General features: G+C 52.6%; 1 protein-coding gene across 1 annotated transcript in view; it reads left to right on the forward strand.

Annotated features, from left to right (window-relative positions):
- HECTD4 (HECT domain containing E3 ubiquitin protein ligase 4) overlaps window positions 1-25,475 on the forward strand; it is a 126,511-nt gene extending 101,036 nt beyond the window's left edge. The window contains exons 57-76 of the mRNA XM_014547721.1: window positions 141-346; window positions 647-777; window positions 1,071-1,276; window positions 3,028-3,207; window positions 4,917-6,217; window positions 7,099-7,306; window positions 9,348-9,571; window positions 9,667-9,818; window positions 11,762-11,868; window positions 12,513-12,636; window positions 13,650-13,840; window positions 14,473-14,619; window positions 15,568-15,687; window positions 16,232-16,387; window positions 18,080-18,183; window positions 18,411-18,632; window positions 20,756-20,922; window positions 21,234-21,429; window positions 22,004-22,226; window positions 23,342-25,475. Coding sequence (XP_014403207.1) covers window positions 141-346; window positions 647-777; window positions 1,071-1,276; window positions 3,028-3,207; window positions 4,917-6,217; window positions 7,099-7,306; window positions 9,348-9,571; window positions 9,667-9,818; window positions 11,762-11,868; window positions 12,513-12,636; window positions 13,650-13,840; window positions 14,473-14,619; window positions 15,568-15,687; window positions 16,232-16,387; window positions 18,080-18,183; window positions 18,411-18,632; window positions 20,756-20,922; window positions 21,234-21,429; window positions 22,004-22,226; window positions 23,342-23,478 — 4,502 coding nt within the window. The 3' untranslated portion in view covers window positions 23,479-25,475. The remainder of the gene's footprint in view (window positions 1-140; window positions 347-646; window positions 778-1,070; window positions 1,277-3,027; window positions 3,208-4,916; window positions 6,218-7,098; window positions 7,307-9,347; window positions 9,572-9,666; window positions 9,819-11,761; window positions 11,869-12,512; window positions 12,637-13,649; window positions 13,841-14,472; window positions 14,620-15,567; window positions 15,688-16,231; window positions 16,388-18,079; window positions 18,184-18,410; window positions 18,633-20,755; window positions 20,923-21,233; window positions 21,430-22,003; window positions 22,227-23,341) is intronic.
- Window positions 25,476-26,129: the final 654 nt, after the last annotated feature.

The raw sequence follows: 26,129 nt of genomic DNA on the forward strand, positions 1-26,129 counted from the left end.
CATCATTATGTCTGTTACCCCAGACAGCCTGTCCAAGCTAACTCAGCCCGGCTACTGGACAGTCTGGTCACTGTTACTTAAAGTCTCAACACCATTGGCTGTTGTGGTTCTGGCAAACTGTGGTTCCTTCCTGTCCCCAGACGGCACCATCAGCTCCAGCTCAATCCTCCTGGCCCAGTCTCTGCAGCACTGTGTCCACTCCCAGAACTGCTCGGCCACAGACCTCTTCTACCAGGGCAGCTCCCAGACGGTGAGGGAGTGGCTGCACGTGGCCATCACACGGACCCTGCACCAGGGCGAAGAGAGCCTCTTGGAGCTGACAAAGCAGATCTGCTCTTTCCTGCAGGTAAGTCCAAAGCTCTAAGATCCCTGAACTGGGCCCCAATTTTAATTGGATGTCTTGTGGATTTCCTAGAAATGACACTCTTTCTTCTCCAAACCCACCTCCACCCATCGCCCAACCCCATTGATCTCCTCACTTTCACACTCTGCTGCCTTGTCCTGTCTGTAGTGTCCTTCCTCCGAAGGGCTTTCCTGTCCTCCTGAACCTGAGACAGCGAGCAGGGGGCCCTGCCCTTTGCCTGGGAGCTGGGAAGATGAAGAGCTCTCCTGTTGAGCCTGTGCCTTGTTAAATGTCCCTCTGCAGACAGCACCAGAACAGTTCCCCTCCGAAGAATTTCCAATCTCTGAGTCCAAAGTCAGCATGGATGTTAATTTCCCTGGAGCCGCTTTTGTTGTGGTATCTTGCAAAGAAAGTCAGTCTGGATTCCGCAAAGAGTAAGTTTTCTCCAGAGGGTGACGGGGAAAGAAAAGTAAAATGGATTCTGGGGACATTGTGTCTGGCTTGACAGAGGAAAAACTCAAAAATTTTCTTTATTGCTTAACTATATTTGGAAATAAGTTACAGTTCTTGCATGTTTTAGAAATTAGTCTTTATAAAGAATGACCTCTGAAATGGGGTGGGAATGACTTATGAGTGCCCAGTTCTCACTTTCCTCCTTCATGACAAAGCACCTGCTGACTCCCTGGTGTGCATGGGGGCTCCCCTCACTCCCATCTCTCCTCCTCAGCTCCTCTCTGTATAAGGCGCCGTGGGCGCGTGTACTGGTGTACGGGCTCGGCCACAAAGTCAAGCGAAATGGGCAGCTAAACCTCATCGAGGCCGTCTGTTACCCACGGGATGCATCTCCGGCCAACACCGGGCTCACGCCTCCACCCACCACCAACCAGTACCCTTCCGTGATCCTGTCCACAGACAAGGTCCACATCAAGCTGGGTAAGTGCCGTTGCTCACAGCGATAAGGTCAGCCGGAAGTTTTCACTGCTTTCCTTCTCTTTGACCACGGAAAGGGTTTTGTACCTCGCACCTTGCTCTGTCCCAGTTTCTTTTCAGTAAAGAATAGAACTGCTTGGGGCCCTGCATTGTTGAGGCAGGAAATGAAAAGCTCCCTTTCCTGCCTGGGGAAGGCCTGGCAGATGCTGCCCAGACTAAGTGGGGATTCCCTTTCCTTTCTCAGCGTGTGCTGGGACACCTGCGATTTAGAATGGCCCCAGCAGAGCAGTCTCGTGTCGGCCTGTAATAATCCCAGCCGCCTTCCATCGAGTTCTCGTTAAAACCACCATCTCGCCGAAACCGGTTTGGCTCAGTGGATAGAGCGTCGGCCTGCGGACTGAAAGGTCCCAGGTTCGATTCCGGTCAAGGGCACGTGCCTGGGTTGCGGGCACATCCCCAGTAGGAGATGTGCAGGAGGCAGCTGGTCGATGTTTCTCTCTCATCGATGTTTCTAACTATCTCTCTCCCTTCCTCTCTGTAAAAAATCAATAAAATATATTTAAAATAAATAAATAAATAAAATAAAACCGCCATCTCTCGGGTGTAATGTGGCTCCCGGGGGCATGGGCCTCCGTGAGCATCGTTCCCCATCTAAGTGGTAACAGTCCGGTGACGAGGCTGGAAGGCCTGGCTGGTCTCGTCTCCCTGGCATCTTTTGTTAAGCCTCCATGGAGCTCTCCATCTCTGTAAATCTTGAAGCTGTCGCGACCATGTGCGTTTTGTACTGCAGCCCGCTGACTGTGTCTGAGGCAAGGATAACCTAGGCTTAGAGTTCCATGGCACTTGCTTGGTGTGTTTGACAAGAAAAGACTGACGCTGTCTGACTTGCTAGAGACAGTTATAAGATATATTTGAACTTTCAGTCCCCAAAATGAGCCTTAGCTTCTCTGCAGCCCCAGTCCTGGAGCTATTTCATCTGCAGGGAATGAAATGAAAGGCTGTTTCTCAAGTGATTTGGTCATTGCTAAGTAACTTTATAGTCCTTTTATTAGAGTCTGTTTTTTCATAGTATTTTGCCTACACTAGCTGTTTTTACAACTTTTTAATTAAACACAGAGGGTCTCTGTCTTGCCTATTATGCCCAAGTAAACCTTCCCATGTAAACATCACCCCAAAGTGCAGGCCCGTCAACACGGTCCTCCTGACTTGGCCAGGACCCGGTTCCCCGCTTACGTCTGACAGTGTGCGTAGGGGTGGGTGCAGCGCACATGAGGGCATCAGGCAGCCTTTTCCTCTCACTGTAGGCAGCTTTGGTCCCATTCAGGCCATGGCAAGGACAGGAGATAATAAAAGAGAATCAAAGCCCATGGTCCTGGTAACTCTCTCTCTAAACCTAGTATAAACTTAATGCTCTTATGGGATTGCAGCTACACAAAAGGCTGATTCTTTCTGTACCAACCTGGGACCGTTCGAATGAAGCATCTTTTAAAATCTGACTTACTGTCTCCGTGCCGGGCCATCTTCCTGACTGGGGGATGTTGTCCTTCCCTCTTCCTATTGCTGCCATTTGTCCTGTTGTCACACAGATAAGTGGACTCCTTGGAGGGCGGTCCCCTGGCTCCTGCTGCCTTCAGCAGATGAGTGGCCAGGCTTTCTGGCCCGTTTCTCCACAGACACCTGGGCGGCCTTTTTCTCAGGCTTATTTTGGTCAGGTCCTGCCGATCACGAGCTGTCCTCCCGGGCCCTTGTTTTAGGAGTGTCTCCGCCTCCTGGAGCTGTGCTGGTGTTACATTCCCTGCCCCTGGAATTCCCACTGGCCATGGCCTTCGCAGAGCAGCTGCTGTCCTGGAAGTCAGAGGACGGCGAGGGGAAATCGGAAGATGAGCCTGACTCTGTGCCGACATCCGTCCTCCTGCAAGTGGTGGGGCTGCTGGGTGAGGCTCACTCTCCCTCAGGGTCGGGTGGGGGGCTGTCTTGGCCTGAGGAGGGAGCTTGCAAGATGGGTGGGGGAGTGACCATAGGTAGCCCAGCAGGGATGGTCTCCTGCCAGGTTACTGCCATTGAAGTGAACAGAGTGTAAGAGGTAGCCTAGGCTTCCAAATCTGTGATCTGCAGGGGATTTCCATTGTTTTGAGGGGTGGCAACTAATCATGCAAGGAAGATTAATTTTATCATCCTTTACTTTAAAACATAAATATAGCCCTGCCGATGTGACTCAATGGTTGAGTGTTGAGCCCTGAGCCAAGAGGTCACTGGTTTGATTCCTGGTTAGGGCACATGCCCAGGTTGTGGGTCTGATTCCCAGTGAGGGATGTGCAGGAGGCAGCCAGTCTATGATTCTCTCTCATCAATGTTTCTATCTCTGCATCCCTCTCCCTTCCTCTCTCTCAAATCAATAAGAACATATTTTTTGAAAAACATAAATATATGCCATTATTATAACTTTGGAGGTGAAAGCTGTTGAAAAGTTAATGGCATGGAAGTGGGTGCTGTTGCAAAATCAAACATTATGACTTCATAACTCCTGAAAGGTTAAAAAGGTGTTGCATTTTTGGGAAAGTAATGGAACAGTAAACTTTAGAGTTGTGCATTTACCATATGTGAATTTACCTAAAAAATTTCTGAATAAATATACAACTTTAATTAATGACGTATCTGTTTAAGTGTTTAGGGATAAAACATAGTGTCTGTAGCTTATTTTGAAATAATCAAGAATGAATGAGTTTACGGCTGAACCTCTGCAGGGACAGATGGATGATATGGGATAAAGCCGGTGCAGCAAAGTGTCTCTGGTGGGCATGCACATTTTCCCTGCAGAAGTCTTGATTTTTCTGTTTTAAATTTTTTTATAATACGTTGGAGGGAAGGAAAAAGTTACAGAGTCAGAGGTCTTCAGGGATCAGGCAGATGATGAAAGTAGAGAAATAAAAGAGGAAAGTGGGCCTCAGGACTTCAGTGAACTGAGGGTATGTGCCCTGTGGGGCAGCTCCCGAGCCCTGCAGCTCAACACTACAGAAATTGTTTCTCTCTCTCTAAAATCAATATTTTTTTAAAAAGATAGTTACTGTTATGAAATTCTGGCTAAATATCATTCCCTGTGGGAGGCTCTTGGTCTGTGGCCCACTCTCTGTCCAGAACAGACAACCCCAAGAAGGCTTCCTTGTTGACAAAATGAGGACTGGAAGCAGCTAGAAAAGGGACGCTTTTTCATGTGTGTTTCTGTGCTCTGTGCTGAAATTGGACTGTGTGCCCCAGTACGAAGCATCCCACAGTTCAGGAAACAGTGTTCTAGTGACTTGTCACCAATTTGCTTTGATAACCTTACGAGAAAGAAAACAATGATTCTTGTGGCATGTGCTCGCACAGAAGCCAGCTCCATGCAATCACGTGCCGTAGGGGGTTAAGGCCACAGCCTCTGGAGCCAGCCTGCCCAGCTGTCCCATTAGTAGCTGTGACCTTGGGCAAGTCCCTCAGCTCTTGAGCCTCTGTTTCTTCACCTGGGAGATGAGGATGGAGGGTAGACATAGAAGTACTTGTCTCACAGGGTTGCTGTGAGGGTTGCACCCGTCGAAGTGCTTAGAACAGAGCCTAGCACATAGCAAGTGCTCTACGAGTAACTGCTGTTGCTTTGTTTTTGCTTCAGGAAACTTCCTGTGGACCACGGACATGGCAGCCTGCGTGAAGGAACTTGTTTTCCATCTCCTGGCAGAGCTGCTGCGTACGGTGCACGCGCTGGAGCAGAGGAAGCACCCGGCTGGCCTGTCCTCCTCCATTGCCCTGCAGTTGAACCCTTGTCTGGCCATGCTGATGGCCCTGCAGTCAGAGCTTCACAAGCTGTACGACGAGGAGACCCAGAGCTGGGTCTCGGGTAGCGGAGGCTCGGGGACAGCGGCGGCCCCCGACCAGGGCAGGTTCTCCACATATTTTCATGCACTCATGGAAGGCTGCCTGGCAGTGGCCGAAGTGACCCTGCCTACCAACATGAGTGTCACGGCCAGCGGAGTGACCTCAGTGACCACCCCAAACCTCAGTGACTCGTCCTCCTCCTCCTCGTCCTCCCCAGGACAGACACCACAGAGCCCCAGCCTCCTGTCCAAGAGGAAGAAAGTCAAGATGAAGCGGGAAAAGGCCTCCTCCTCTGGGAAGCGCCAGTCGTCCCGCTCCATGGACTCCGACTCCAGCCTGCTCAGCATCGGGGGCAGCAAGCCCGAGGACATGCTGTGGTTCCATAGAGCCCTCACCTTGCTCATCATTCTCCGGCACCTCACCAGGAAGGACCCACAGGGGCTGGGCGTGACGAGCGACGCCATTGCCGATGCCTGCCAGGCCCTGGTAGGCCCAACTGCCCACAGCCGCTTGCTGGTGATCTCCGGAATCCCTACCCACCTGGACGAGGGCATCGTCAGAGGTGCCATCCGCAAGGCCTGCAATGCCCACGGCGGGGTCTTTAAAGATGAGATCTACATTCCCCTGCAGGACGAAGACCCCAAGAAGCCAAAAGACAAGGCCGAGGGCAGTGATGGGAAAGCCGAGCCAGAGAAGACCCTCGGCTTCCCCAGCACGGACAGCTTGGAAGTCAGCACGTCCAGCAGCCTGACCCCTGCCATGAGCATCAGTGCATCCGCCTCCACCAGTCAGGCCTCCATCTGCAGCTCCCAGGGCATCTCGCAGACAGTCAGCGACCTGTCTATGGATCTGTTGCCTGTAGCCCTGGAGCTGCCCATCCCTCCTGGCTTGTTGGAGCCCCATGTAGTGTCCAGCCAGGAGAGCCTGGACATCTCCCTGTGCAGCACTGGCAGCCTGGGCAGCCTGGGCAGCCTGGGGGAGCCGCTGGACAACGCAGAGACAGCCTCAGCGTCAGACATGGGCTCCATGTACACAGTCACGTCCCTGGACAACCAGCCACTCGCGGCGCGCCCCATCAAAGGCTTTGCAGTTGTGGAGGTAACTGCTCTCCCGCCTAGGCAGCCACTAAAATCATGAGCACTTTGAATCCCTCAAGCCTCTTTAAGGCACCCAGTATTATGTCCTAGGGACTTAGGGGCTCCCTGGGGCAGCTTTTGGAAACAATGATTTGTTAGGCTCATTACCTGAGTTTGAGGTCACAGCTCTGAGTGCTGTCCAGTCTGATGTCAAAAGTAAACCAGCTCATTGTGAGTGGGAAGAGGCAGAGGGCCCAAGGGGCTGACCTTGCCTGACAGTGGACTCTACCAACTGCATTCCAACTCAGGCCTCACTACTGTGGCCATCACAGGAGGGAGCTCAATGCACAGTGAGGACCGGCTCTCGCCTTGTCCCAGGTGATGCTGAGTTTCAGGTGATACAGGGAGCCGGGTCTCATTTCCACTTCAAAATGCCACCTGTGTCTTGGGCCACCTTGTTTAGAAACCCTGCATCCTGTGACACCCTGCATCCCTGTGTAATGGGGGTCAGGCTCAGAGCAAAACTGTCCTCCCTCATCGGGTATAGAGGGAGCGCTGGGAAGAGTGTTCTCACGACCTTCCTGAAAGGGGCCTCACAGGTCTAGCGGTCAGTCGGTCTGCTCCCCAGAGTCGCATCTTTAACTTAGCTGCCTTCTTCCTGAGGACTTGCTCTGAGGCTGGCAAGGACTCCAGTCCCCTGGGCTTTGGGTAAAGCCACAGACTGGCCAGGGTTGAAGTGTTTCCCTAAAGGTAGTGCTGTCGGTGCAGGGGAGAGAAGGGCCACTTGCCCAACACTGAAGATGAGGAGAGAGTCCAAGGGAGGGCAGGAAGGAGGCCAAGGTCATTCCTTTTGAAGGAAGTCACTCTCTACTCCAGTCCTGACCCTTTTCTTTGTTCACACAGATAAGATCCCGAGCCAAAATCGAGAAAATTCGAGCAAGTTTATTTAACAATAATGATTTGATCGGTTTATCAAGTTTGGACGGTGAAGATGAATTGATGGAAATGTCGACAGAAGAGATTCTCACTGTGTCTGTAGTAAATCAGAGTTTGTTTGACACTCAGGGAAGCCCGGGGTTAGAAGATTATTTCAATGACAAGTCAGTTAAAGGTGGGTTATGGATTTTTTAAATGAATGTTCTTTTTTTGAGCAGTTTCAAATTTACAGAAAAAATTGAATGAAAATTATCCCCACCTCCCCATTCCCAATGTCCCCTATTTTTAACATCTCATAGAGGAACTCTGGGGGCACTCCTAGGATTTGCAGACTTAAGAAATGATTTGGGGTGTTGGGGAGATGGACAAGAGGTTCATCGCTTGACTAATGGAGGATTCAGTGCATGCATCTTCATATGAGGTAGAGAGAGCACTCCTACCCTCTCCTGGCTGTCAGGGCTAGAGGGCCGTCGGGCAGCCGAAGGACACCAGGAATGGCACTGCCACAGCCGGCTTAGACCTGAATGTGGGCTTGCATTCAAGTCATGTTCCTTTTTATCTCACCAGGCACCCCTTGTTCAACTTGAAGTGTATTTATTTTGTTCTGTCCTCTGGAGCTAGACTGTACCACTCACATTGCTGGTGATGATTTGGTCATGAACTTGAGGACAGTGAATGCCTCACCCTGTAAAACTAATTATTGGGGAAGAAACAGTTCCAACTCCTTTTTCACAAGTTCCTCTTTGTCGTTCTGGCGGCTCTTAGGCGGGTGGACGCTCTCTGGCTGCCCACTCCTTTTGTGCATCCAGGACCCGGGCTCTGCTGGGGGCCCCAGAGCTGAATCAGCAGAAGGCCCGCCAGGAGCCAGCCGCTCGGCTGAGCTGCACTCCCAAAGCGGCAGCAGTTTGTCTTCTTTCATTTTGTCATTACAGTTCTTCGTGTTCTTGTTTGTATTTCATACCAGTCTCTCAATTTTTAATCATGGCCTTTTTTCTAAATCTTTAATGTTAGAAATTTCATAATAGGGTTATTGAGTTTGTTTTGGTTTTTGTGTACAAAAATGTAATCCTGAGTATGGGTTTTGTTGTTACTGTTTCAGATTTTATTCCCCAGACATGAAGTTTTGAAATGTTCCCTCAGCATTGGGACTAGGGTTAGGTGAGGCCTTGGGCACAAAATTTAATGGGGCTCCCAAAAAGTTAATAATCTAGATAAATAACATTTTAATGAACTGTTCATAAAAGTTAAATTTAATGTATAATGAACAAAATGTTAACATTTTACATAAAGACAAAATCAATATTTCTGATTTTTCCTTTTGCATCGGGCTTTAATATGGCTCACTACAGTACTGTTAATATTTTGCTCATCATGGATTTTTATATTAATTTTAATTTTTAAAATACTGCATTAAAATATGTATCACTGAGTTTGGGGGAATTTTGTGCCTGAGAGGCCTGGGGCGCTGTCCTGCTCTCCTCGCCCGCTCGGGCCTGTTCCCTTGTTGGTGGATATTGCGCCCCTTCAGCTGCCCACATGGGACGTGTCAGATCTGTGGGAAGCCTGAGGTCTTTTTCTGCCATAATTAGTGCTTTCCCAGTTTTTTTGTATTTTGAATCTGAATTTAGTTCTAGTTCCCGATTCTGTTAGAGTCAAACCTTCCACAAAAGGTGCTCAGTCTTTGGTGACACATTTGCCTTGTTCCTGCCACATGCGTTTTCTCAATATTCTTAAAGTTGTGGTTCTGCTAACTCAGCTCTCAGGGCTCAACTACCTCTTCTTCACCCCTGTCTCCCCCCCCCCCCCCCAAAAAAAATCAGCCCAGATGCCAGCAAGGCCTTCATGCCCTGGTTCTCCTAGCTGGGCCTGACCTGGGTGTGGCTCTGTGTGTCACACCCCCAGAGAGGAAGAAACCAGTCAGCTCTTCTGGGGGCCTTGTCATTTGCATGCAGCCAGAGAGGGCATGAGTGCAGAGGAGTGGCTGCCGTCCTAGGTCACTGGGCCACACCTTACAGCAAAGAAGTCTGGGCGTGGAGCTGAGGTGTGTTCCCACAAAGGGGACCTGAGGCTTCCGTGGGCTCATCATCACCATTGAATGTCTGTTTCCCACTCTTAAAAGTAAATTGTTTATGAAAAATAAATAAAATGCTGCGGGGTGCATCCTGACCTGGTGCACTCACGGCAGAATTGTTTTGCCCGCCCTCATCCTGTGACAGGTGAGAAGCTGGTGCCCGGGGCCCGAGAGGTGCTGACGGAGATATTTAAGAGCTGCGCCCATTCAGAGCAGATGCTGAGCCTGACCCCGGCAAAGCCCATCAAAGTGTCTGACATTTATCTCAGCAAAGAGCAGATCAACTCCCAGACGCCAGGCAACCTCCTCCACCTCTTCTTCACCAATGTCCGGCCTCCAAAGAAGGTGCTGGAGGACCAGCTCACACAGGTAGCTGCCCCTCCCCGTCGTGCATGTGCCTGTGCCGAGCCCAGGGTGTGCCTCAGGGGGAGCCTGAGGACCCTGTCCTTTTTGGTGCCCCACAGATCCTGAGGAAATACGGCGTGCCGAAGCCCAAGTTCGACAAGAGCAAGTACAGCAAAGCGGGAAAGGAGCAGCACCCGGTGAAGGTGGTGAGCACCAAGCGGCCCATCACCAAGCCACCCACCAAGGACAAGGCCGTGCTCAACAGCGTCAGGTGGGCGCCCTTGCTCAGGAGATGGGCCGGGCAGGGGGACACAGGGACCACCTCCTGGCAGGCTCCTGGGAGGCCAGACATCCTGGCCCTTCTCAGCTGCTGGGGCCCTTTTAGTCCTCGGCTTGTCAACTGAGAGAGCGTTTCATTTTATTCACAGGAATAGTAAAACCTGGACCATGCAGGCTGGATAGCACACCAGTCTAAACAATAAAACATCTAAGATGTACAGACTTGTTCAAAACTTCTAACCTCTGTTAACCACACAAATAATGTGTAGTTATTGTACAAAGACTATAAAATGAATATGTGCATATTTTTTTAAAATATATTTTTATTGATTCAGAGAGGAAGGGAGAGGGAGAGATAGAAACATCAATGATGAGAGAAAATCATTGATCGGCTGCTCCCTGCAGGCTCTCCACTGGGGATTGAGCCTGCAACTCGGGCACATGTTCCTGACCAGAATCGAACCCAGGACCCTTCAGTCCGCAGGCCGATGCTCTATCCACTGAGCCAAACTAGCTAGGGCTGAATATGTGCATATTGAAAAAAATTGAACTACCCAAGCATAGTGACTGCTTTTAATTAACACTTAAGTGCGTAACTTTGTGTTTATGCACATCTATTCTCTTCTTAAGTGTTAAATGGCTAAAATAGTACAAAATTTCAAAGTATATGCAGTGAAAAGCCACCCTTCTCCCCATCCATCCTCAAGCCTCCGGGTCCCTGAGACAGCCAGTGTTACTTCCGTAGCCTCCCAGTACTCTCTACACAAGCAAACACACACGCCCAAGACGGGGGAGAGGGGCTCTGCTACTGCCAGTCCTTGCTGTTTCCCTTTACTAATTTTGCACAAAAAGAACTTCCTCGTTCCATTTTTCCTTTTAATATGGTTTTTATTTATTTTAGAGAGAGGAAGGGAGACAGAGAAATAGAAACTTCGATGAGAGAGACACTGATTGGCTGCCTCCTCACGCCCCCTACTGGGGATGGAGCCTGCAACCCAGGCATGTGCCCTGACCGGGAATCCAACTGGTGAACTCTTGGCTCAACCACTGAGCTACACCAGGCGGGCCTCATTCCTTTTTGTAAATAGCTACATACTAGTCCATGCGGATTGCCTACATATTATTAGATTTTTCTTTAGATACGGGCTTATGACTCACAAGTACTCATAGTTGAAACTCTGATAGCAAAGTGTTACCTAACAGGAGTCTCTAGAGCAGTGGTTCTCAACCTTCTGGCCCTTTAAATACAGTTCCTCATGCTGTGACCCAACCATAAAATTATTTTTGTTGCTACTTCATAACTGTCATGTTGCTACTGTTATGAATTGTAATGTAAATACCTGATATGCAGGATGGTCTTAGGCGACCCCTGTGAAAGGGTCGTTCGACCGCCAAAGGGGTCGCGACCCACAGGTTGAGAACCGCTGCTCTAGAGGAATTGTTTAAATAATCAGAAAATAAGGGGTCTTTTTATTAATTATAAACAAATAGTGCTTTTCAGTCAGTTCCGTCCGCTAGAACTTCTTGTGGGGCTGGAGCTGTGCTGTTTCCCGGCTGGGCCATTCCAGAGGTAGCCACACGCAAGCACCCGAAATGTGTGGGTGCAGCCAAGGACCTGAACTTGTGATGTTATTTTACTGATTTAAACGTAAGGAGTTACATGTGGCTCGTGGTTTCTTCCTGGACAGTGCAGCTCTGAAGTATAAAGAACATTTGAAAAGTGTTTATTCAACGTTTTTTCTATTTGACAATATCATTTGTCCTGATAATTTGCTCCATAAACTATTCTGGGTCAGAACAAAGCTAATCTCAAACCCACCCCGTCTGAACCCTAAGCTGTAGTTGGGGGTGTGAGCTAATGCATAGGTGAGGCTCCACGTTCCTCTCAGGAGGAGTGTGGCGCAGGCATTCTGATTCCAGTGCTTTGGTCTACAGCAGATCTGCTTTAAGTGAGAAGAAGCCAACTGTGAAGCCCAAGTCCCCAGAAAAGAGCAAGCCAGATGAAAAGGACCCAGAAAAGTCACCCACCAAAAAGCAAGAAGGTGAGTGAGCGCGTGGGGCCCTGCAGGCTTGGGAGCGGCTTCCTCCTGGGGATGGGCGGTCCACCGGGAACCAACCTCTTTGCTTTTGCCTGACTAGCTGGGCGCCCTTGGCTTTAGTTTAGGCAGGGACAGCATTTCCAAAGACACTGGCCCAGAATGCTGCTTTGATGACCATGAACTTAAGGAGGTCAAAATAGCAGCTCCAGAAATACCATCTATCCAGGGCAAAGACTAGATGACTGTAACTGAAAGTAAGATCTGGACATCTGCTTGGGAATTCTCTTCCAGAAGGTTCTTACCTGGAACATTAGCATTTTAGCCTCCTAAAGGCCCAGGCAGAGTTGGGGAAAGCTATTCTCATTGTCACAAAATTAGTCAGGAGTGTTTGAGATGAGAGAGAGAAGGGACTATCAGAAAAGCACCGCACTACTTGGTGACCAGACAGGTGACGTGAGGCTGCGGCTTGGGGACCCCATAAGGTCAGGTGATGCGTGTAGGTAGCAGTGGGTGGAGATGGCTGGAGTGACAGGAGATAGAAGGGGACTAGATAGATTGGCCCTGAAAGAGGATGCAACCAGAGCATGTTGTGCGGCCCCACTGTGCGCAGTTCTCACCAAGTTCCTAACACAAACGCTTTCCCTCAGTCCCAGAGGAAAAGTATCTGACCTTGGAAGGATTTCACAAGTTTGTTGTTGACCGAGCCAAGCAAGACATCCGTAGTGTCTGGAGGGCGATTTTATCCTGTGGTTATGACCTCCACTTTGAGAGGTAAGAGGTGGTCCCTCAACCCCTATAAAAAGGATTTTCAGCCACTGGGTGCCTCCCCAAGAAAATACTTCCTGTGAAGCCATTCTCTCTGCCATTTTTAATGCCTAGTGAGTTATTTTCTAACTTTTCAGATGGTAAAGTGGGTTTCCATGCCCATTTGAAAAAAACCCTGTTCTGAACAACAGAAATTCATTTCCTCCCAGTTCTGGAGGCTGGACGTCCAAGATCAGGGTGTGAGCAGCGTGGTTTCTCCTGTGGCCTCTCCTTGGCTGGCAGATGGTCACCTTGCGCGCTGGTCACCTGTGCGAGGCATCCCTGCGGTCTGTCCCTCTTGTAAGGGCACCTGTCCCACTAGATTAGGGCCTGTCTCCAAATACAGTCACAGTGGGTTTCAGCGTGTGAGTGGGGGAGGGGAGGGAAGAAACACATTTCAGCCCCTAATGGGGACGGTTTCTTATTCCAAAGAACCTTTTCCCTCTGAGTCTTTCCTTCCCTCTATCCCTGTCAGGCACAGCAAGGTCACTGCTCTTGCGTCTTCATGGTCAGACACATCTGCTTCCCCCTTCCTAGTTCTACGTGAGCCCCAAGCAGACAAGGTGTTTGCAAACCAAAACAGTCTCCTTGCCCTCTCCCTCCAGCCCCTCACCCACAGCAGCGGGTGCTGGGCCTGGAGAAGGGGCGGCGCTTTACGAGTCTGTTCTCCGAGCGGAGAAACTGTTTGTACCTTCCTTGGGGCACAGAGGTGATCGCAGTCGGGCCTGGGCTTTGTGGGGCAGCAACACGTTTCCTGACTCGTTTTGGAAACCAGTAAACAGATGCGTTTGGGGATTTTGGTTGAAAGGAGAATCACCCACTTTGAATGAGAAACTATATTTTAAGAGGGAAGGGAACAAATTGGACAGCTAACTAATTCTAAAGCAACATGTCTGTAATAGCTAGAAGGGCTCGCTCCTGTGTGTCATGGGCTCTGGAGGGCAGAAGCCCCTGCCCCACCGTGCCCTTCTGCCCCCTAGGTGCGCCTGCATCGATGTCCGCCACGCGCACAAGGCCTCACGGAAGTGGACCCTGGAGATGGACGTGGCGCTCGTGCAGTACATTAACCGGCTGTGCCGCCACCTGGCCATCACGCCCGCGCGGCTCCACCCCCACGAGGTGTATCTGGACCCCGCAGACACCACCGACCCCAGAGTGGCCTGTCTCTTGAGTATGTGGCCCTGGGGAAATGGCTTTCCAGACACCCGCCTCCACTGCCCTGTCCTGTCGGGGAGTCCCCATGACGGTACCAGGAACACACACAGGAAAAGGACATTCTCCATAAGCCCTGGAAAAGGACCGCTGTCACATGTTGGCAGATGGGCCCTGGCTTGTTTCTGTGCCTGTCCCCACGTGTGCCCCAGGCTGCTGCTCCGCCTGCACAGCCACACAGCCACACGCAGCTCTCTCCTGGATACTGTGAAGGGAATCGTGGGCCAGGAATTGTCCCAACATCTGCCTCTCACAGATGGAGAGGAGACGGGTGTGAGGACAGACAAAGGACAGCGTGCCAGAACCCCTGCTTCCTGGGTTAGAGCTCACGTTGGGGGAAAAGTACACAGGACTCTGCACTGTTGTTGCAACTCTCTACAAGTTGGTAGTTATTTCAAAATTAAGAGTTTAAAAATATAATACACAGTCAACCCAGGGCCTCTCGCTGGCCTGCCTGGGCCTTGCCCTTTGTCACAGGCACATTGGGGGGTAAAATCCACAGTGGGCAAGGACCACCTGAGTTTGTTCACAAATGGAGTCTCAGCCTCGCTCTGCTGAGACCCCAGCCTAACTGCCCCCCTCGCCCCGCAGACGTGCCCATCGAGAGCCTGCGCCTGCGCTTCGCCCTGCTCCAGTCCCTGAACACCACGCTGGAGACCTTCTTCCTGCCCCTGGTGGAGCTGCGCCCGACGCCCATGTACACCCACAGCATCGCAGCCCTGCTGAAGGAGGCCAAAGGTCAGTGCCTGGGCCCTCCAGGGCCAGCCGACAGGCAGTGTCATGTCATGTCACGTGGCCATTGCCCACATCCAGGCCACTGCCCAGGATGACACCCCCACACCCAGCCGTACACGTGACGTGCAGGTCTCCTCTGGAGCAGCTGGTCCGCCCAAGAGCAGTTTCTCGGTGCTCGGCAAACACATGTTAAAGCTCCGAACTACTGTCTGCTTCCCAGAGATGGCCATGAGCAGACGAGTGTCCTTCCAGATTTTTCACATACAAATAGACCCATTTTTGTCTTATTTGTAAAATCAGAATGGGTCTTATACGTTCTGTTCTGCAGTTCCATTTTCTGTTTGGTAGCCTGCCTCAGACCTCTGTGGGCATCCACAGAACCGCCTCACCTCACAGACCACCCGTCAGGGCTCACAGTTGATTCACAGCCTTTCTCTATTGATAGACACTGGGGTGGTTTTATTTTTGCTGTTTCAGGAAATGCTGCAGCAAACCTCTTTGTTCGCTATGTGTTTGGGTTTGTATTTCCACCAACTGGGTGCCTCTTGGGCATGACAGAGTTCATGGGTTTGTGAGTTAGCGTTTAGGTAGATCAGCGGTTCTCAACCTGTGGGTCGCCACCCCTTTGGCGGTCGAACGACCCTTTCACAGGGGTCGCCTAAGACCATCCTGCATATCAGATATTTACATTACGATTCATAACAGTAGCAACATGACAGTTATGAAGTAGCAACGAAAATAATTTTATGGTTGGGTCACAACATGAGGAACTGTATTTAAAGGGCCAGAAGGTTGAGAACCACTGAGGTAGATCCTAACAAATTGTCCTGCATAAAGACCACCCAGGGCCTGAAGGGCGTCTAGGAGGACGCAGCGTGGCCTCCACCAGGCCTTGGTAACAGGGAAGGAAAGGAAGCAGCCCCACCCAGCCTCTCCAATTCCTCCCGCCAGGGCTGATCTTCTATGACACGAAGGTGACTGTCATGAACCGGGTCCTGAACGCCACCGTGCAGAGGACCGCGGACCACGCGGCGCCGGAGATCACCCTGGACCCCCTGGAAATCGTGGGAGGTAAGACCAGCTACGCAGACCAGCAGGTGCAGCAGCAGCGCTTTCATTCACAAACAAGTGAGTTTGCACACATAACAGCCTCCAGAAGAAGGGAGTCCAGGGCTGGGGGACGGTCCCCATCCACGTGGCTTCCACCTGCAGGTCCCTCGCATGAGAGCTCTGCGCTCCAGGCAGCAGGAGGGAGGGGACCTTTCCTTACATCTCGCCCTGGCCACACCTACTGCAGGGGAGGGTGGGACATGCAGACTTCATTCTGGTTGGCCAGGGACCTGCTAACATCGGGTTTCTGGCATCACAGAGAGGGGCCTGGGTGGGGGTGAGCTCCCCAGGAGACAAAAGGAGGGACCAGAGGGGCCGACACTTTGAGAACTGGGAGTGGCTCCAGGAGGGCACTACTAGAGAGATGGGAAGATGTCCCGGAGCAGAGAGAAGGCAAGGGGCCTGTCGAGGGGGCAGGGTGAGGGCTGAGCAGCAGGCAGAGATGGGGAGGGGCTGCACACTGCCCCGGGGTTGGTGGGTGTTCTCAGTTCCTCTCTCTTTCCAGGGGAGATCAGAGCTTCTGAAAACTCCTACTTCTGCCAAGCTGCCAGGCAGCTGGCCTCCGTGCCATCCTCTCAGCTTTGTGTCAAACTGGCCAGTGGCGGTGACCCCACCTATGCCTTCAACATCCGCTTCACTGGGGAGGAGGTCCATGGCACCAGTAAGTGGCAGCCCCATCAGACCCCATCGCCCAGTCGAGGGTGGAGCCGTGTTTAGAGTACGTTTCCTGTGCTGATTTTTAGCCTAAACTGCCAGGAGTTCCCCCATTAGCAACACTCAAAGGCAATTCCTCAACCTCTGCTCTGCAGAAGCCAGCACTGCCCCTGGCGGGAACTGTCTGCCGTTCCCGGGCTCAGGGACGCACCTCTGCTTTTGCTGTTCAGTGCGCCGGGCAGCATGTCCTCAGTGCGGACTGGCCTCCGCCCCAGGGGAGCCCCTGGCTGCGGGGCTGGTTGGGCTGAGAGCTTGTAAGTGCCGGTGAGAGAGGGGGCATTTGGAGCCCCTGACGGAAATGGGACTTTCTGCCATGTCACTCTGTAAGGATGAGGAAAAGCAACTCAGAAAATGTTGCCTCATGGACTTTCGGTCACTTTTAGCCCCAAACAGTCAGGAAATGTCTCCACTCTGGACGGGAGAAGCCCAGCTCTTCACCTGGGCGCTGGGGGGAGGCTGCTGGGGCAGCAACATCCCAGCAGCACTGGGTGTCCTCTGCCACCTCCACGCCCCCCGGTGCTCAGAACATGCCAGGCCCCTGCCCAACCCCCTACACTCCTCAGAGCACCAAAATGTCACAAGAGGCCAGCATTGCCCCCCTTCGCAGACCTGGGCCACCTCAAAGTTAAGTAGCTTCCCACGGTCAGGCAGCTTCCTGGGGTTCAGCCCAGGTCTGTCCGATTCCAAAGCCCCGCCCTTGGACTTGGTGGCTTCAGCAGGCAAATCTGCCTCTTCGTGAAGTTGAGTGAGGGCCAGGCCCTGACATCTGCCCCCAAGCAGGTCTCCCACCTGCTCTGGCCAAGCACGCAGTTGTCCTGAGACCTTCCTGACTATGGGGCACTGGCCGGGAGCACACGGGGGAGAGGAGGCCCGGCCACAGGGAGGAGGTTTGCAAGAACCCAAAGGCACCTTTGGAGTGGCCGCCATGGGAAGCTGATCACTGCCCAGTGCCCTTTGCATGTGTTCACGCATCATCCATTCACTTTTGCGTTCACTGAACAAACACTGAGCACCGGGCCTTGGCGGGAGCAGTGCTGAGTGAAACAGGTGCCCTGCTCTTGGCACCGAAGGTGGACATGGAGCCAACAAGCCCACAAATCAGTGTGAGCGCGCAGCCTGAGAGCTGCCCGCGTAGGGCCTTCGTTTGCTTTCTTTTTTTTTTTTTTAATATATTTATTGATTTTCTACAGAGAGGAAGGGAGAGGGATAGAGAGTTGGAAACATCGATGAGAGAGAAACATCAATCAGCTGCCTCTTGCACACTCCCTACTGGGGCTGTGCCTGCAACCAAGGTACATGCCCTTGACCGGAATCAAACCCGGGACCCTTGAGTCCGCAGGCTGACGCCCATCCACTGAGCCAAACCGGCTAGGGCTGCGTTTGCTTTCTTGATACCAGCCTGTGAGGTTGGCAGAATTTCTGTCCCCGTCTGATAGCGACTGAGGCCACCAGCTATTAGGTGACCTGGCAGGTCTGACCCCAGGTCTCCCACCCGGCCCGCAGGCAGGTTTCCTTTCCACTCCACCTGCTGCGGTCCGGCTGGCCAATGAGTGCTGTTCCCAGGTCAGACAGGGTGTGCTGGGCAGGGGAGGCTGGCAGAGCCCCGGTGCTGATAGGGCTCCATCTGTCCCTCCCGCAGGCGGTTCTTTCCGCCACTTCCTGTGGCAGGTGTGTAAAGAGCTGCAGAGCTCCTCGCTGTCCCTCCTGCTGCTGTGCCCCAGCTCAGCCGTCAACAAGAACAAGGTAAGGCACCCGCGGGTGTGTCCTCATCAGGTGTGTCCTCATCAGCTCTGCCTGTTCACAGGCCTCCCTAGGCTCTGGGACACGTTTCCCAGGCCACTCCTTCACCCCATCTCTGCCTCCACATGCAGGGCAAGTACATCGTTCACAGGCCTCCCTAGCTGGCTGGGCCAGCTCTGGGACACGTTTCCCAGGCCACTCCGTCACCCCATCTCTGCCTCCACATGCAGGGCAAGTACATCCTGACCCCCAGCCCCATCACCTATGGGGAGGAGCAGCTGCTGCACTTCCTGGGGCAGCTGCTGGGAATCGCAATTCGAGCAGATGTCCCTCTGCCCCTGGACCTCCTGCCCTCCTTCTGGAAGACACTGGTGGGGGAGCCCCTGGACCCCGACCAAGACCTGCAGGAAGCAGACATACTCACTTACAACTACGTCAAGAAATTCGAAAGTGTAAGTGAAAAGCACGTTTATTCTGGGGGACAGCAGGGCCCCAGAGCAGTGCCCTGGACCCTCCCTTATTGCCACCTCTATGGCCCCAACTAAGTCCGGTGGGCTCTCCCAAGGGAGTGTTAGGAACGCCTGCCATCTCTGGCCGCAAGGCTTCCCTCCCTGACAGCAGCCGCTGCGGGTGACCTGACCAGCCCTGCTAGGCCTCCCAGGGACACAGGGTGACAGGTTCCCGGCCCCTGAGTGAGCAGAGGGGTGGGGTGGGAAGTGCTACAAGCAGACCAGTTTCACTGGAAAGAGCTTTCAGGACCTCACTGAGAGCACAGCTCAGTTCTGGGGCCTCCTGAGATGGGAGGGAAGACAGAGGGAATGGAGCTCTTAGTCCCTCCCCTGGTGCAGGGACGAGAGACGGCGGGGACACAGCCGTGTCTAACCATCCCTCTCTGCACACAGACTAGCCAGGTGCCCAGGCTCTGGTTGAGCCTGTGGGAGCCGCTCTGGGCCGTCCATGCATTCAGCAGGCATGAGATAGGCCTGCCTTGGGCTCACAGCCCGTCCTCAGGGAGCCCTTGGGCTGCGGGAGGGCTGTCCTCAGACTTCCTTCCACAGGCCAGGAGGGAAATAAGGCCCAGACAGGGGAGCTGGCTGGAGCGAGGGTACCACTGGGGCCCCTGTCTGTCCACTGACTGGGGCCCTCTCTCCTCACCTCTCTTCTCAGGTGAGAAACAGCGGGTGGTGTGGCCTCGGCCTCCAACCTAGCCCCTCTCCTTGAGGCCAGCTGCCTGTGCTGCGGGGGAGCTGGCTTTGTGCCTGTCCATGGGGACCTCAGCTGAGGGAGGTTGTCAGCTGATTCTGGCATAAAACTTGAGGGGCCCTCTGAGGGCCTCTTTGCCAGGCTCTCGGTAGCAGCCGTCCCTGTAGCCACCACTTGAGGGCAGACTGCTCCAGGGAGCAGCAAAGCCGAGATCCTGGATGGTAGTTGGCTTGTCAGCAGGAAAAGGGAGGATGGATTGTCCAAAGTTCCAGGGGTCCTCAAACTACGGCCCGCGGGCCACATGCGGCCCGCCGAAAACATTTATCCGGCCCGCCGGGTGTTTTTGCCGCCGCTGCCTGTTGCTTAGCAGCCGACTAGTTTTTTTTTAAACTATAGTCTGGCCCTCCAACGGTCTGAGGGACAGTGAACTGGCCCCCTGTTTAAAAAGTTTGAGGACCCCTGGTCCAAACGGTCAAAGCAGGATTCCCCATGGTCTGGGCATTTGTCCACCAGGCCCTGCTCTGAGAAGTCCTCCTGGGGCTGTGGGTGGCAGCCTGGGCCTGGGGCAGGCAGGGTGTAAGAGGTGTCCAGGCAGATAGTCCAGCAAGGCTTCTGTCTGAAGGGGCTGGGCAAGGCCAGCAGGAACACCAGGACTACACGGGGTGGGGGCAGCACACGACCCAGGAAGAAAGGCTCTCAGCTTCTGCTGGGGCGCCGGCAGCTTCACGCTGGCAGGCAGGTTGCTGCACAGGACACTACGTGCTCAGACCCTCACTTGCACCTTCACCATCCCAGAGCTGCGGGTTTATTCTCCTCTGGGTCAGATCCTGTCATCTCAGTAGCCCAGCGTGCACATCGCTGTCTTTTGGAACATAATGTTGGTGTGCCACGTGGTGGAGGAGCCCATATATCATCCACAGATGGGATTAAGTCAGGGCTCTCTGCTGGCAAGTGATAGAAACCCCAGCTCAAACTAGCTTAGGGAAAAAAAAATTTTAATGACTTGCTCTTAAAACGAAATGTACACAAAGAGATTCGGCTTCAAACGGGGCTAAAATGACAGCATCAATACCTGGTCTGAAGGTGACCCCAGCAAGACAAGGTGATCCATCTCACAATCATGTCCACATCAGTGAATGAGGCTGCTGCTTCCAAACAGAAATAGGACAAGCCCTGCAGTTGGGGTCTCACAGGCCCAACCCTGAACCGATGGCAGGCTCTGATTGGCCAGACCCATGCCACATGCCATTCATGATGGCCAAGGGGAGCCCCACCCAAACTGCCTGCTGTTTGCCCATCTGGAGATCGAGGTTGTCTCCTGAGGGCCTGGGAGCGGGGCGGGCACTTAGCTCCTGTCTGCCTCTGCCTCCAGATCAACGACGAGATCGAGCTGGAGGCCCTGTGCGCGGAGATCGCCTCCCAGCACCTGGCCACTGAGAGCCCCGACAGCCCCAACAAGCCCTGCTGCCGGTTCACCTACCTGACCATGACGGGCGAGGAGGTGGAGCTGTGCAGCCGCGGCCGGCACATCCCTGTGGCGTGAGTGTGTGTGCACGGGAGGGGACTGGCCGAGCTGGCTGGCTGGGCTCTAATAGCGGCACAAGGGTCCCGGTCAGGTGATAGGCAGCTTTCACCAGCAGGAGGGAAATGAGGCAGGACGCTGGGCATCAAGAAAGACGGTGGACCGTCTTCAGCAGAGGGACGTTTATATTAGAAAAGACCAGCTGAGGTGGGATAGGAAGAGTTCATTGAGCTTCCAAGACTGAAAAACCTGGGTAAATGGGCACCTAGGAGCAACCCCATCAGCTGCCTCAGCCTCTTCCCTCACCTGTGTCCCCCTGACCCCACAGATGGGAGAACAAGGACATCTACGCAGCTGCCATCCGGAGCCTACGGTTGCGGGAGCTGCAGAATGATGAGTGCGCCACAGCCGTGCGGGCGGGCCTGGGCTCCATTGTGCCCCTGCAGCTGCTCACCACACTCAGCCCTCTGGAGATGGAGCTGCGGACTTGCGGCCTCCCATACATCAACCTCGAGTTCCTGAAGGTCAGTGCTGGGGCTGGGCGGGCAGGCAAGGCCTGTCCCAGCACTTCCTGTGCCCTAGCACCCTCCTCGCATGTGGGAGAAGCTGTGCTCATCCCTATCTCACAGCTGAGTAACCTAAAGCTAAGAGCTAAGTCACTTGCCCAAGTTCACACAGCCAGCAAGTGGCAGAGTCAAACTTTGTACCCAGATCACCTGCTTCCAGAGCTCAGGCCTTAAGCCACCATTCTGAGCTGATGGACCATTCTTGCCAAGACCCCTCCATGCTTCAGCTCATGCCAGCTTCTCTCAACTGGGCCCTGTGTCCCAAGGTTGCTTCTTCCTACCTGAGAGACCTTGCCCAAGTGACTTCACCTCTAGTGGGAACGGTGACAGGACCTGCCCAGTGGGGTCAGTCACAGTCACACAAACCAGCACTGATACAACTAACTTTGCGGTCACTGTCATCATAGTCCTCGCCCTGGGTCCTGCGGCCATCGTTTCCCCGCTGCACTCTGTCCTGGGATGGGCCTACCCTGGGGAGGCCCTGGGTCAGCAGAGGCCAGGTCTGCTCACATCGGGGGGCCTTTCTTCCCAGGCCCACACCATGTACCAGGTGGGGCTGATGGAGACGGACCAGCACATCGAGTTCTTCTGGGGGGCCCTGGAGATGTTTGCCCAGGAGGAGCTGTGCAAGTTCATCAAGTTTGCCTGCAACCAGGAACGCATCCCGTTCACCTGCCCCTGCAAGGACGGAGGCCCCGACACGGCCCATGTGCCCCCATACCCCATGAAGATCGCCCCCCCAGATGGCACAGCAGGTACTGCCTTCCCTGGTCATGTGCCAAGTGGGGAGACACAGGCCCTTCTCTGATTAGAATGGGGCCCTGCATGAGGGAGGGAGAACAACAGATCAGGGACCCCAAACACTAAAGCCCAGATGTAAGTGGCGGAAAGGCCAGGGGTCACATGCCTTCCAAACCTGACCTTCACCAAGTAGCAATACAGGTCCAATCCTATATAATAAAGATGTAATATGCAAATGGTCGTTAGGCCATGAAGCGTAACGACCGACCATGAAACGACCAGATCACAGATCAGCAGGAGGATGGGGCAGCGAGTTACAAGTGGGCGGCAGAGAGCTACAGGAGGGGCAGAGGGGGCGGAGGGAACTATAGGAGGGCAGGGCAGCGGGCGGAGAGCTACAGGAGGGCGGCAGCGAGCTACTGGCTACAAGCGGGCAGCGGAGAGCTACAGGAGGGGGCAGGGCAGCAAGCAACTGGTGAGCTACTGGCACATGGATTCATGCGCAGGGCTACTAGTGTTGATATATTTTCTAATATTTGTAAAAGCTAAAAATCTAGACATGTTTTAATCTTTCAACTTTTAAATGCAGCAAAAGAGCCCTAGCTGATTTGGCCCAGTGGATAGAGCATGGGCCTGCATACTGAAGGGTCCTGGGTTCGATTCCAGTCAAGAGCATGTACCTCAGTTGCAGGCTCCCGGCCCTGGTTGGGGACATGCGGGAGGCAACCAATCTATGTGTCTCTCTCACATCGGTGTTTCTCTCTGTCTCTCCCTCTCCCTTCCATTCACTCTAAAAATCAATGGGGAAGAAGATAAAATAAATAAATAAAAACCAATGGAAAAAATATCCTTGGGTGAGGATTTTTTAAAAAATTGAAAAAATAAAATAAATGCAGCAAAATAATTTAATTAAAAAACAAACCCTTTGCTGTCTGCAACAAGATGGCTCTCAGGTCAGCAGTCTGGTGCCTGTGCTGGACAGCAGTGGTGTGTCTGCCTTTTCTCCTCCAGACTCTTCTCCTGCACCACCTCCCGCCCCATGCGCGGGGCCAGCCAGGCTTAGGGCTCCCAGGGATCCGAGCCCAGCCGCAGGCCCAGCCCTCTAACACTGACCTCGTTTTTCCCGTAGGTTCCCCAGACTCTCGCTACATCCGCGTGGAGACCTGCATGTTCATGATCAAGCTTCCCCAGTACTCCTCTCTGGAAATCATGCTGGAGAAACTGCGTTGTGCCATTCACTACCGCGAAGACCCCCTCAGTGGCTGAAGGGAGGGAGCTCCAGAGTTAGGCTGTCACCGAGGCACTGCTCTGCCGGCTTGGAAAGCCTGCCACTGCGGGCATGTCCCTCCAGGGAGGGCCCTGCGTGAGGAGTTGGCGACATTTTGCTTTTCTGAACTTTTGTCCACATTCCAGGGCCTCCTGGAAGACTTAACCTTTTGTATTTGTACGTTCGTGATGGGTTGGTTCTTTTGCTACCGTTCATGGTGTTTGTAGGGTAGTTTAGTTCCCAGTTTGTGTCTCATTTGATCTTCCTGGACACTGTCCTTCGTGGCCACCAGATTCTGATGCCCGAGGGCCCCAGATGGTTCCACATCACAGAACCACCCAGCAGGAAGCTGGCGATGAGATGCCAGTGACCACTCAGAGTCCTGTTCCTTCCGAGAACACATCCACAAACAAGCCTGTGGCCAGGCCTGCCCCACCTGCCTGGAGCTGGAGTTTCTCCTGGACACCGCTCCTGCAGGCCTTCTTCCATCTTGACGTGGTTGGACCAGTTCCCTAAACAGGGGAGGTTTGTGTGTTAATCTTTAGAGCCTTGTTCCTGGTCTGGGCTTTTCTGAGGAAAAGTCCACAGTGGTCCCCACCTCCCTTCCCATTCAGACTCTGCTCTCCGTCAGTTCTGGGACCCTGGTCCGCGTTTCCCCGAGTGCTGCTCGGGAGCAGGCGACCAGAGGGTTCCTTCTGACGTTGGTTCGCAGAGGCAGGTGGCTGCGTCCCACTCCAGGAGGTGAGAGGACACCTGGAGTCGGAGGGACAGTGCTCAAGACGGACTGGATAGGAAAACACGTGACGCAAGCCTCCCCACTCCTGTGCTCAGAAGCGGCCCTTCCTCGCTGCAGTGGGATGAGGAGCTGAGGAAAGGGTCCCGCGCCCACTTTAGAGCTGTCTGAGGTGCTCTGCTCAATTCGGGGTCTGCTTCAGTGACTAAGACCTTCCAGTCCAGATGGAGACGCAAGGGAGGTCCTTCTGCCCCCCGGCTGGGCCCACCCAGCACCCCCCTCGCTGCCCCATGTGTGTGCGTGCCAGGGCTGGGCTGCCCAGCTCACCCACTGCCCCAGTGCATTTGTGCCCCCCCTGGGTCTTTGTCCAGTGGTACTTTGTTGAAGAGCAGCATATGCCATCTTGTTGGACTGTCATTTGGGCCTTGCCAGTTCTCACAGAATTCATCACTGTATTTATTGTATAATATTGTGAATATTGAAGTTCTGAGTGAGTGCTGAGAGGTGGTTTTGGAGTGTGAATGCTGGTGAGAGGAGGATGTGCTCCTTTTTCCTCTGCCTGTTGGAAACGTGGATTTTTGAGCCGTTAGCATCCCAGCTCCTCCCTGTTATTCCTAGGAACTGCATTGAGGACCATTGTAGAAAAGATCCCCTGCCCTAAGGAAAGGATAAACCTGGGTTAACTGTTCAGTTGCATCACTTATATGTGATGCGGGACCAGTGTCTGGAGGTGAGTGCGTGCAGTGTCCCCGTCTGGAGAAGGTGGTTGGCCACAGCCCCCTAGACTGGAGGTCACAGCAGGATGCAGTCCTGACAAGGATCCTCTTGTGTCATTTCTGCATAATGCAAGAGCCTTTGGATTTATTAGAAGTGGTTTCTCCTCCTGTATTTTTAAATTCTTAGTTCCCTCTAACCCTTCCCATCCCTTGAATGAACTCAGAATTCTGTTCGCTACCTCCCCATGAGGGGGTTGGGAAGCTTCTGTTGGCCAATCACTTGATTAGATGATAGCTGTGAGTTATCTGCTGCTAACATGACTGCTTCTCCCAGAGAGCACATTGAGGTCCAGACAGATCTAAACCTTGGCCCTAAAACACATGTGCTGTAAAGTTACTTGATGTGTATTTATTATAATTATTTATGGTTGCATTTAACAAACTTTTCAATTTGATGCTATTTACACCACTGCTGTGTAAAGAAAGCTCACTACAGGAAAAAAGTCTCACTAATAAATAATCTTCATCTAATTTTGATTTTCCCTAAGAATTGTGTGATCATCTACTCTTTTCAAAAAATTTTTATTTTTCAATTACAGTTGACATTCAATATTAGTTTCAGGTGTACAACACGGTGATCAGACATTTACATCTTATGATTACACAGATCTAGTATCCACCTGATACCGTAATTACATTATTGACTGTATTCCCTATACTATTTTTTACAACCCATTTGACTGTTTTTATAACTGGCTATTTGTACATCCTAACCCCTTTACCTTTTTCACTCATCCTCCCAACCCCCCTCCCATCTGACCATTCATTTGTTCTCTGAATCTGAGTTTCTTCATTAGGTCCATCCATGTTGTCGCAAATGGCAATATTTCATTTTTTATGGCTGAGTAATATTCTATTGTACATTTACACCATATCTTCTTTATCCATTTGTCTACCGACAGACACTTAGGTTGCTTCCATGTCTTGGGTAATGTAAGTAATGCTGCAGCGAGTAGAAGGGTACACCTATCTTTTCAAATGAGTGTTTTAGATTTCTTTGGATCAATACCCAAAAGTGGGATTGCAGGACCATCTGGTAGTTCTATTTTTAATTTTTTGAAGAACCTCCTTACTGTTTTCCATGGTGGCTCTGAGAAGGAGCTATCCCTGGATCTGCTAGGGTTCCAGGAAGCAGAGAAAG

Source organism: Myotis brandtii, unplaced genomic scaffold (assembly GCF_000412655.1).
Source record: "Myotis brandtii unplaced genomic scaffold, ASM41265v1 scaffold482, whole genome shotgun sequence".
Classification (NCBI taxonomy): Eukaryota; Metazoa; Chordata; class Mammalia; order Chiroptera; family Vespertilionidae; genus Myotis; species Myotis brandtii.